Here is a 12,097-nt window from a genome sequence, read left to right on the forward strand (position 1 = left end):
CCTGCTGCCACTTTGACAATAGGAATGGCAGCAGGAGGCAAAAATGAAAGGACCAGATTGAAAGAAGCACTTTGCCACTGTTGTAATTTTGAAATTGATGGCGTTTTTTAGCCCAAAGTCTCAGGAAAAAAGCTGCTTTCCTCTTTGCCTCCTATTGTTTTTCCAACAGGGAGAGACATTCTCTGATGTTGCAGAGGCAGTGGGAGGCCAAAATGAAAATAATTTGCTTCCTGAAACATTGGATAGCAAAATGTGAACAATTTCAGCAGGGAAATAACAATTTGGGTTTTTTTGACTGTCATGTGGTGAATACTGGTATTTCCGTTTGCCTGTGGAAAATAAACAGCAACTGCTTTTCTTATTGAATTAATGTGATCATAGGATAATTTCTACAAATCTAATACTGTGCATTTTTAACAAGTCATTTTCATTCTTTTGCTTTTTCAATGTGAGAATACACTTTGTAAGGTGGGTACATAGTTCCCTTCTGAGGCCACATGCTGCCTCTAATTCCATGGCATTGGAGCCAGCTTTTTAAGCCAGAAACTTACAGGTCTGCACATTCCAGAACTGCATTTTGTAAGAATATCATCAGAACAACTAATAAATCCAGACGTAATTGTCAGTGTCAATAATTCTGTAGGAAGCAAGGTGCAAGGTGGTTCTGCAACTGCACTGTCGCATTAGTGACACAGTTGCCATCACAGCATGGTGCATGATGCAGCCTGCTGTGCTCTACTGCGTCAGTTTTGCAACTGTTTTATCAGTACTGGCATGAGTCTCCAACAAAACAAAAGTTCTACGTTGACAAAGGGGATGGCTCAAGGAGAAGTGTTGCAACCCTCACATAGGCTTGGCCCATGGCCGTGGTTTCATCCAGTGTGGTGCATAGTCCCATTGCAGTGTGTGCACGCAGCACTGGTGCAGTAGGAGACCAGAGGGTCGAAAAGAGAGCATAAAGTGTAAATCAACGAATGGCTTTGTCCTCCTGCCTTAGCTGTTATGAGCTATTGCTCTGTTCTTTGGGGATTTCAGTGTCTGTAATTAGTTATCCTGAATGGAAAGATTCCTCTCTTATTGAACATGTGAGAAATTTGGGAATGTTAATCAGAGCATAACCTTTTCTTAACTTGCTCTTTTTATAGTCCCAGAGAATTAACATTTATCTTAGGGCAGCACAAGAATTTGGCATTTGTATGAAGTGAACTGATTCTCCACCCTCTCTCTTTCTTTATACATAACAAAAACTGAACTCTTTGATAGACTCATCAACAGAATGTATTTGTAGGCTTTGAAGTGTAAATTGTAAATTTGTGTGTCTCAACATGACTTTGGGGCGCTGTGTGTAAGCGCATGCATGTCTGTGTCCTGGATTAGTTAAAGTCTAATTAAAATTGTTCCTGAAAACTACATACTTGAAGCCAGATATACATAGACACATAAAAGCGGTTTGATTTTATTTTTAGTAAGTTGAGCACTTCTAATTCTTGTAGGATTAGAGTCAGGGGAATTCAGTGACTCTGCAAATCTTGTTGCATGTTCACAAACCAAAATAATTATTTAGATGCTCATCTTTAAATACCAGTTTTCCTACTGTTAGCTAGTTTTTCAGCTTCTCTAATGTGTTTCTCAGTGCTATGGTGGAGCTTGGAAGGAAAGGCAATTCTAATTTACTTTCCTCTTCCCCAGCAAGTTGCGGTTTGGTTGAGAAATGACGCATTCTGGGGCAATTTAGCAGCGCCATTTGGGCTGGCCTCTCCTTGCTGCTTTGGAATTCCTTTATAGAGATTTCTGGCAGTAAATGGTATCTACCGGCTGCCCCATTAGGGCTGTTTTGCTTGGGCCTATTAGCACAGCCTTAATGGGTCCCTTGGTTGTCAAAGTGCCTGGGCTTTTACTGTGCCCTGTCCAAACACAGTGCACATATTAATGCCAATTAAGGATTACTGTAAAATCAGTCACCTTTTCTTAGTTGATTTTGTCTCAGAAACAACGAGTTTCATGCTGACATCCAGGTAAGCGGGTAAGGAATGAACTGTTTGATGACCCTGTTTTCCCAAGGGCTTTATTTACTTGACATTTTGATGTCTGCTTGATTTAAACATTCACCCCAGCTTTGTAACATTAGGTGAACGAAGTTTGCTAAACTATCTTCTGTCTTTTAAAGAGGATAATCCACAGATACCTGTTATCTCCCTTCCCCTCTAGTTGTCCAGAAAACACAATTTTTAGTCTTAATCTCTAACAGCAGAAAATTGACCACCAAGTTTTCCTTGTTTCACTTCTGGTTGTTCTCTGGAGCTTGCTGAGCAAGGCTAGTACCCCAAAACAAAGTTTTATTGCAGTGTCTTATTTCAGTTTAGATCAACATAGAATTTGGGATTTTAGCTGCTTCTGCATCCAGCCCGTAAAAGGCACCTCACAAAATGGCTTTCAAAGATTTATGAGGACTTGTGTGGTACAGAGGCTGAAAGGACATTTAATTACATTCAGCTTTTGGTCATTTCTGTGTCTGAGGATGTGCTCATATACTGTCAATTCAAAGACCATCTAAGAAAATAAAATTGATCAGTGAGCCTTCTGGCTAAAACTAAAATGAGTGCTTTGTCATCTGCCCATGGAGCGTATGTACTCAATCACTGCCATCTCCCATGTGCTTGCCCTAGACTCTCCATCACTGAAATTTGTCCAAAACTTTAATCAAACATTATTTTATACTCAGGCCTTCTCTGTAAATAATTGAAATCTTCTTTTGATATGCTCACACATACTTTGTACTATAAGGACATAATTTAATCTAGACCACACAACCGTTTTGCTTTGGAGACAGTAAATGTACATCTTGTTTTGTGTTAGCTTGTGTAGAGTACAAAGTGTTAAGATAAAAACTTGGCAAGTGCAGTTGCTGTCGCCTTGTGAATGACATCTCTCCTCATAAAGCCCTGAGCAAAGACAGCAAATAATATGGGAACATCATATGTACTTACATAGGAAACTCACTTCTAAGAGTAGGGATGTGTAGGTGTCTTTGAGTACAGTAATTCACGGGCTAATAATGCCAGAAGCCATAAAATCTCTCGGTTGGAGGTTACTGTGAATAGCAGTGCTGAACAATTGAGAAGTACTGCTGAGATGATAGTCTGAATGATGATTGAGTTTTCCTGGAGAGCCCTTACCTGTGTTTAAAATTGTAGGTAATGTTTTTAAATTCAACTGTAATAGAAGTTCATTGAGCCTTCAGAGTGGTTTCTGTTTCCCCTCTTTCAATGGTTTATCATGTTCTGTAGAAATATTCTCATCTTTGCATTCAAGGCAAATGTTTGCATTGCTGTCAAAATGGGGCATTTTACCTTTTTTCTGAGCAGAAGCAGCAGGAGGATCGAAGCACCAGCAGGATGGGAGGGATGTTCTCCCTCTAGTTCCTCAAGCTAAGAGGCTCCTGTGTTTCCTGACGGCACTCTTAGGCAAGGGCAGCTCATCGGAGGAGGTGGGGTTCTTGGCAGGAGGAGGTTTAAAAGATAGTTTGCTGAAGTTTTATGTCCTTGCACCTTGGCAATATCACTTTGTTAATACAGTAGAGCTCAACAGGGTTCACTTGTTGACCCTACAGCACGTTATTTCTAGCTGGGTAAGCTAAAAGCACTCCAGAACACGTTTGCAGACCTTTTAGGAGTTTCCCTATCAGTTCATGAATGGAGAAGTTTTCATCCATTGCATTCAAGTTGCACTTGTATACTGTAACCAAGAGTTTCAGATAGGATCCTATACAGACTAGAGGTACTTATTCCGTTTAAAATTTTATCATTCTTTTTAAGGTTGTAATCCATCCCCCAAAACAGTTTGCATTTCACTACAGCAGTAGGAATTTTTTTCAGTTGCTAGGAGCTAGCCTTCATTGATGAAATAAGCGTGAAATTCAAAGGACATCTTCATTTAAAAGATAGCAGTGATTGATGTTGCGAGCAGATCTTGCTGCGAATGTGCTCTGGTCACTTGAGATGAATTACTGATCTTGAAATTAAACCCTTAAGTAACTCTCTTGTAAAAAAAAAAATTAAAATGGCTAATTTTAAGAAACTCATTTAAGAAATGTTAAAGGAAGAGAATGCTAGCGATAACACCAGAAGTTAAATTTTGTGTACATATACTGCTAGATATGGTGTGTTTTCTTTTCTGAAGTGTTATGTTAAAAAAGGAAAAAGAGTTTATTTTTCTGCGTCAGATCTCGAGGTTCAGCACAGTGGGTTTGGGCAGTTGTGCTCCCAAAGACAGTGACAAACACACAACCTGGCAGCTTGAAGTTTTATACCTCTGACAAAAAAGTTCAAAATTTAGATAACAGATAGCAGGAGCATCTGGGAATTTGTGGGTTTGTTTTTCTGTTTGTTTGTTTTAAAATCCAAATAAGCATTCTGCACTGAACATTTTATGCCTGTGAAGAAAGAACTGAATCTTGGTATCAAGATCCATCCCTTGGTGTGGTGGATAGTTTTGAGCCTTCTGCATCGGACTTGCGGGTCTGTGAAGCCATTGAGAGAAATGTGCCGTCAAGGAGAATAATCTATTTGAGCTTTTCATTATTGCTTCCTGAACTGCTGTTTAGTTGCTGCTGTACTGAAAGGTACATATAATTATGTATGAGTATTTTCTCTTTTACACCTGCTTATGTACCTCCCTTCCCCGCCGCCCACCCCCCCCCCCACCCCCCCCGCCCCGGGAGATCTGTAGTTGATTAAAATTGCGGTGAATTTTCTTTAGATAATTGATACCAAACGAAGCTGCGCACCATGTGTGTGCACATATGTGCAAATACATAAAATTATGGACGCATATATATGTGGACATCGGGGCATATGTATGCACAGCTAATGGGAAATATCTTTCACTTAGTAATTAATTCACTAGCCTTCAGTGTGTGCGGCGTCTTAGAGGTCATTCTGCACTGCAGTGTTTTGTATTTTCCACTACGTTGGTGCTATAAAAATGCAAATTGTCCCCATGAACTTGTACGCTGTTTATAAGTGGGTATGTGATTGGTTTTCAGCCCTGCAAGATATAAGGAGGTGTTATTTCAGGTTTGTAATTTGAATGTGTGATGGGTACAACTTTGACAGTTTATTAGTTAGAAAACAATAATAAAAAAAAGACAGTGGTGTGTCATTCTTCAGTGGATTGATTGCCAGAAGCATGTTATTGACTGTGGTGATAATATCATTATATATTTTATAGTCGTAAAATCAAGAAATTCAGATTATGCCCTGAGGGCTTCACACATTTAAATAAAGGATATAGCCATTTCCAGCGATATTGGTTTAGGTTAGCGGGTTCTGTGAAGAACGCGTAGCATGTTATAGGAGCATACAGAAAAAGCAACAGTATGCTTATTGCAGTGATGCTTTGGTTTATTTTCTTTTTCTATTTATGAAATACGCTTACTTACAGATCCCCTGGGAGAACGAACAGTGTTTGCTCTAAATGTTAGCATACAATGGTAGCTTGGTGGTCTGTTGGGCTAAGAGCCAAAATCAAGTGCAATCCTTGATTTGTACCAAGAGTGAGGATAAGTCTTCTTGAAACACCCACCAAAACACACAGTGCCTGGGAAGAAAACCCTGCATGAGCTTCAGTCTGCAAAGTTAAGAGCATTACTTGGAGCCAGATAACCTAATGCGAACAGAGCTAGCTCTTCCTCTTGACATCAAAGACAGGGTTGAATGGCAGCTGCTGGGCTGCTGTGACGGTAACATCTCCTGAGTGTCTCCAGTGACCACTGCTGATGGGTACGGCCCGGGGAGCACCCACCCCCACCAGCACTCAACTCGGGGTGCTTTGACCTGGATCTCCCACAATAGCTTATGCTCTTCTGGGCATGAATGCACTTGAGGTAGTTGGGTTGAGTACTCGGAGTTTTGGATTCAGGTTTGTCTCTAGCTTGCTTTGCAGAATCTGAGTTTAATTAAGGTATAGTGCCTTGAATTAAAATGATTGTGTTAAAAACATTGTTGATTACTTTTACAGTATATTTAGTGAGGTTAAAATACCTTAACGCTGATCGTGGTGATAAGCTTGTCTCTACTTTAGATGCAAGCTCAGGAGCACATTGCATCACCCAGCTCTGGGGATTTATTGTTCTCTTTAAAGACTGTGGAATACAAGTGCAATGTCACAACTCGGCAGCAAAGATCATGTTTTCCCACTTACGCAGGAGCAGGAGCAGTGGCTCCATCTGGAACACATATGGCTTAAAGGTGAACGGTGACATCTATAGAAGTAGATAAAATAATTACATTTACATTTTAAGAGTCTCTGAGGATTATAAACCTATATGCTGCAAACAAAACATTTCTTTGCTTGTGTCAACAGGGGCACATTTTCTAATTAAAAGTGATCACCTTTCTAAATTGAATTTGTGTGATGTTTAGTGGGTTTTTAGCTGTTGCATTTTTTCTCAGTTTGAGGCATGAGAATCGAATTGGTTTAAGTTTTGTTGATAATCTGGTTCCATTGTGGATTGTGAAGTGCTTGTATCAACTTGACAGCAAATGCTTAGGATATTTATTTGCTTACGAAAAGATATTTATGAAAGTGTTTTGGAGAAGACTATTAGAAAATACTCACTGGTCTTGAAGTTAAAAAAATTTTTAATATAAAAATTTAATTTAGGATCATTTTAGAATAACCTACTGGTGCTAGTCCTCTGATGAAGAATGCTGGGCAGATGCTTCCCTGTGCAAGGTATGGTGGACAACTGAGATGGGCATCAGCTGCTCACCTGGCATGGCTTTGGCAGCTGTGGTCTTCTCTGCGGTCAACAAATCCTAAAATGACATCTCAGGAAATATGTGTTGTGGAAAGAAGCAGTTGTCATTAAACATGTGCTTCTAATTTTGCTTTAGATTATGGTTGAGTAATGATTTGAGACCTCAAGCTTCAGTCTTCCATAAAATCTTCATATCTGGTTTATGAATGTCCCCCTTCCTGCCCTTGAGATGTTGTTTGCAGTTTGAGGAAGGCAAGCTGAGAGGGAAAGCCCCAAGATGCAGCTTCTCGTTATTCAAATAAAACTGAGCTCCAGCAGGAAGTGCAGCCTTGAATCCAGGATAATCCTTCTTCCCGCAGGCTGGGACCAAGCAAGTGCAGTGGCTGGAGAGCCGAGCGTGACAGCAGGTCTCCACTGACAAAGGCAGGAGCTGTGAAGAAGAAAAGATTGCCTCCACTTGTTACATGGAAGGAAAGAGGCAGCACTTTCCTGGATGGGTTTCTGGCACAGGCACAGCTCTCTGGTTTAGTGGTTTAATGTTGGCCCTCACCCTGCTCCGAAGCTTAAAAATTACAGCCTCATAATTCAGGCATCTCTTATTTATGCAGCTTCAAACACAGAAAGAACCTTGTTCAAGAACTGTCATTTTAAAAAATCCTTTTTTGTTTTAATGATAAAAGGTATATGAGAGTCTGGACTATCTGCTTTATAAGTGTCCAGTGTGCAAATGAAGTAACCCGCGCAGAAATCTCGCATGTGCTATAAAATTGACCATACTGACAGTGTTTGTCATATGGTAATATTCCAAGCAGGTAGAAAGTTTTTCAGTGCTGATTACAGCACCAAAATTTGGAAATACAGTATAAGCATAAATTGGGGGCGATCTGGATATATGCTGAGAAATGGTGACTGTTGCAGATGGCTGATTTATAATATAGGGCAGTGTGTGTGTGCATCCTCTGTGCTTTTTCATAGGACATATGCTCTAGGGTTTTACAGATGAATTTGTAGTCTCTAGTAATTTGCAGTTTCCACCGCAGTTTTAAGTATCTACATAATTTTCAGGTTGATGATTTTTCCCAGTTATTTATCCCAAAAGCACTTCATCCTGCTTAATCTGGGTCATAATTGACATGGGACTTACATGTAAGCAAACATAGCCATAAGTTGTGTTTAAACGGGCTGTTAATGTCAGGTATTTGGTTATGTGCAGCAAAATACATCAGAGGTTGGAATAAGTATAAATGTTCAAATAACTGATGAATGCAAGGTCGCTATCGTGACTTGGACCGAGGAAACCCTCTTGAACACTTACATGCTCATGCTATTAGCTAACAGCTGCCTTCAGCTGCAACGAAGACATAAGGTTGAAAATTGTTGGCAAGAAAGCTGTTGGAATTGGATTTTATTTACTGAAAATCAACAGGATATCTTTGCAAGTATAAAAGATACATGGAAAAGTCCACTGTTATCATTGTACTTTGCTGTTTCTCCAGATGCTCTCCCTCCTGCCCCACTCTGGAGCTCAAAGTGGAAAATGGGTTCTTGTTTTTAGCTGTCGGTGCCAACATCTGCCTTGGTATTTCCCTGGGGAATGATATTAGCACTACCTCGAGTTTCTGATTTATCATTTGTGTCTCATTAGATTTTTTTTTAATAAAACATAATGTAAGAGCATGAAGTTTCAACCTTCTGTTTAATTCTTTTTGAGGGAGTATGAGTAAAAACGAATCAAGAGAAATAGTTGGGTGGCCACTGAACTATCGCAGCAATACATAATCAGCTGCCTTATTTTTAAGGGACTATAAATGAGGCATTAAAACATTGGTCTGAGTTGATATCTTCCATTGAAAGAAATAGTATTTGTGTGCTCTAACACATTCAAAGATCTCAATATGCTTAAAATAGGTCTATTTTTTAACATGCATTTAGTCCATCATTAGTTCACAGCATGGACTGTGCTGTACTCTTGAGGAAGGAGAACCAAATGAGTATCTTCGTTTGGAAGTACTCTTCGTTGGTCATGTATGCTCTGTAGTTTTTCCTGTAATGGTATTGTAAAAATTTCAGTTCCATAGTTTTAAACCTAGTTTATTCATCCACTTGATGGGTGTGTAACACTAGCAAAGTTGACCCAAGTGTTTACTGTTGAAAAAGGTGCTTTTAATAGAAATGCAAAACAAAATAGCTTTTGCTCCCTCAAAGCTTCTGTACTTCTGCTTATTAAAAAATAGCTGCACAGAAGCAGATTTTAATATATTTTCTGTGCTCTATTCTGGCTTTTCAGATAGGAATGAGTTTTGGAAAAAGTTTGGGCCAAAATTCTCAAATATAGGTGTCTAATACTAGGTTCTTACCTATGGTTCATTTATAGCAGGTTCTAGCTCTTTGTTCATTTTTTACAATAGCTAGAAGGACAGGGCAAAATCTGTGTGACTAGAGCTCCTAGGTGGTAATAGTATAAATTTTAGCAATGTCAGTCCATTTTTAGGCAAGTTCTCTAGCTGGGTCCAAGAAACATCAAATTCTTAAAGATTTTGCATTTTTGCATGCTGCTTTGTGCCTTGGAAATTGTTTGTTTGGGTACTTGTTTGGTTGCAGTTATTTACAGTTCACTGCTGTTTTTTTGAGATCCTAGCAAGAAATTCCACAGACAGCTGCAAAATAATTTTAGGAAGACTGATTCCCTAACTAACATACTGCTTCCAGCTAAGACACCGAATAAACTCTTCTGCAGATACTTGGGGAAAAAGTCTTCCTCACAAAACTGTCCATTCCATGGATTGCTGTGGTATCATCATCACGTGGTTCAGGCTATTTATGTACATGGGCCTTATCAGTGCTGTGCTATCTTATCCCCAATTGCTTTTTTATTAAGAAACATCTCGTGCCATTTGTCAGGGTAAGCCTGTGAGAGCCAGTGTTCCTGGTCGTGTTTTCTCCATATATGTCTATAAGCAGAAAGAATAGAACAAGGACACAGCATTTTTGTGGAGGTTTTAGAGCAGCAATATTATATAGGCAAATAACATAATTTGGTTTTTCATCATTCACATGGTAATAGTGTAAATATTGATGATACAGTTAGACAAATCAGTATACGAGGAAATAGTAGCATGTTTCTCTTAGAGTTTTGTCTGAAAAATTAAGAATACTCAAGTGTATTGGGATTAAAACAACCTGTACAGATCAGAAGTTTTCAGATCCGTGAGGTTTGATTCAGGCTTATCTCTTATTTCTGCAAACTTAATTTGTGTGCAGATTTCATGCAGAATATTTTGTATTACAACAATTCCACTGTGAATTCATTTGAAGTACTAAGCCCAAAAGGTTTTATTGAACTAGTACTTTTCTTCTAATTTTATTGAAATTTTCGCATGTTTAGGTGTTGAGGTGGAAGTTAGAACTAATCTGCCACTTAATTGCAAGTATTTATTTATTTTCCTTTGTACTCACGCAAACGTCCTTGTTTTCCTTATGTCTTTTCAGGTCAGGATCGCAGTGAAGCCACTTTAATAAAGAGGTTTAAAGGTGACGGTGTCCGATACAAAGCAAAACTGATTGGTATAGATGAGGTTTCTGCCGCACGAGGAGACAAGTTATGCCAAGACTCCATGATGAAGCTCAAGGTGCAGTGAAACTTTTAATGTTTAATATTATAGAGTCAAGGGGAGTGAATTTGAGCTTGAACTTTTACTCATTCTACTTTCATGACACTGAGTCACACTCTGGTTAATTATGTATTGAAATCAGTCAATTTTGCATGAACTTCTGGCTGGTATTGCTTATCCCAGTTTAATTTTAATACATTATCTCTGAGTTCAGTAGTTATTCATGATTGATACCACTGCAATTTGTCCACAAATTATAAACAACACATCTGCAAATTGAATAATTTTATTACGCAAAGGGGGAGAGAGACCACTATGAAGAAAATGGCAAATCAGATTATATGACAGTGCTAATCAGCTACAGTCCTACCTTTGACTGTTATCTCCTGTCAGGACAGAGGGGAAGGGGTGAGTGACATTGTGGGGTGTATGTAGCCAGATAAAGGGCAGAACTGGTGTCCTCACTGGGAGGATAATGTCTTGCACCTGTAATGGCAGGATTGATGGGTTACAATATCAGGAGGCAGTGCACTGAGAGGGCAGAGCATGAGAAGATAAAGAGGAGGCCCCAGAGTTTTGGGGAAGAAATGGGGCAGTGACAAAAGCAGATTTTGAGACGACTGCAAACTTAGTGAGTAGACAGAGTCCGAAAGCGCTAGTTGTATAGGAGGGTGGACTTTCTGGAGCACACTAGACATCTCTCTCTGTCTCGATCTTTTCTTACAACCCTCAGAGAGCATTCCAGGAGGAATAGGTGGTTATTCATGAATAAATAGCAAAGGGTGACATGCATCTTATGGTTCAACAATCTGAAAGAAAGACCTGGTAGATAATTTACAAATCAGTTACAAATATTTTATGACAAGCAAAAACTGTTCTTAAAGGTGCACTGTTGATTGATCACATCTGCCACAACATTCCTATCTGTTCTAATTGTATACTGGATATTTCTCATCATTTCATTGTTCCGAGAAGCAATTTGGGAGAATTGTCACTTTTCTGCTGCACAAGGCTTTTTGTCTCTCTCCTCATGGATTACCATTGCCACATCTCCCAGATGCCTGATACCTGTTTCCATCGTGGCGAGATTGATCTACGCAGTGTGCAAGATGACTAAAATTATTAAGGGAAGGGAGCATTAGAAATTCATGTTTGTATGTAAGGCAGCATAGCATAAAGTTATGGGCTCTGGAAACCTAGTGTCTAGCAACATGAGTTTTAAGGCCAAGCATAAAGTTCTGGGGTGACTTGACTCAATTTTTTCTCTTTAACTTTCATGTCTGTGTAATGAGAACAACCACCTTGTGAAGGTCTTAAAACATTAGTTAGTGGTTTTTAAAACATGTTGAAATTGCAGAGCACCAGGTAAAGACTAAATATTTTTATTTTTTTACTAGTGCAATCGATCACATTTGATCTTAGTACAGTGTTATTTGTCAGGGCAGGCTCCTAAGAAGGTGGAAATAGAAGTTACTGTTATAGTTATACTGTGGGAGAAGAATACATGAAATGTGTATCAGCAAGTTCAGCTGAGAAGTAAAAGCCTGATACTATGGAGAAAACTAACCCTCAATACCACTTTCTTACAGCAGAAGTGTAGTTTGGTTTTGCTTATTCCAGACAAGCGTGCCCATAAAGTAATCTAAAGTTGTTGGCATTTTTTTCCTCCACTGCTTAGTTAGGCTTTTTTCCTTTAAAAAAAAAAAGAAAACAAAACAGCTTACAG

General features: G+C 39.1%; 1 protein-coding gene across 17 annotated transcripts in view; it reads left to right on the plus strand.

The window, feature by feature from the left end:
* The window catches only part of DAB1 (DAB adaptor protein 1), a 483,333-nt gene that overhangs the window by 408,158 nt on the left and 63,078 nt on the right, over positions 1-12,097 (plus strand). For 11 of the 17 annotated variants that reach the window (XM_075097522.1, XM_075097519.1, XM_075097518.1 and 8 more), the window contains one exon: positions 10,250-10,389. In XM_075097522.1, the coding sequence (XP_074953623.1) occupies positions 10,250-10,389 (140 nt within the window). Of the gene's footprint in view, positions 1-6,150; positions 6,249-10,249; positions 10,390-12,097 lie in introns of those variants that run through there. The other 6 variants (XM_075097527.1, XM_075097514.1, XM_075097526.1 and 3 more) reach the window with 1 other exon arrangement.

Source organism: Phalacrocorax aristotelis, chromosome 6 (assembly GCF_949628215.1).
Source record: "Phalacrocorax aristotelis chromosome 6, bGulAri2.1, whole genome shotgun sequence".
Classification (NCBI taxonomy): Eukaryota; Metazoa; Chordata; class Aves; order Suliformes; family Phalacrocoracidae; genus Phalacrocorax; species Phalacrocorax aristotelis.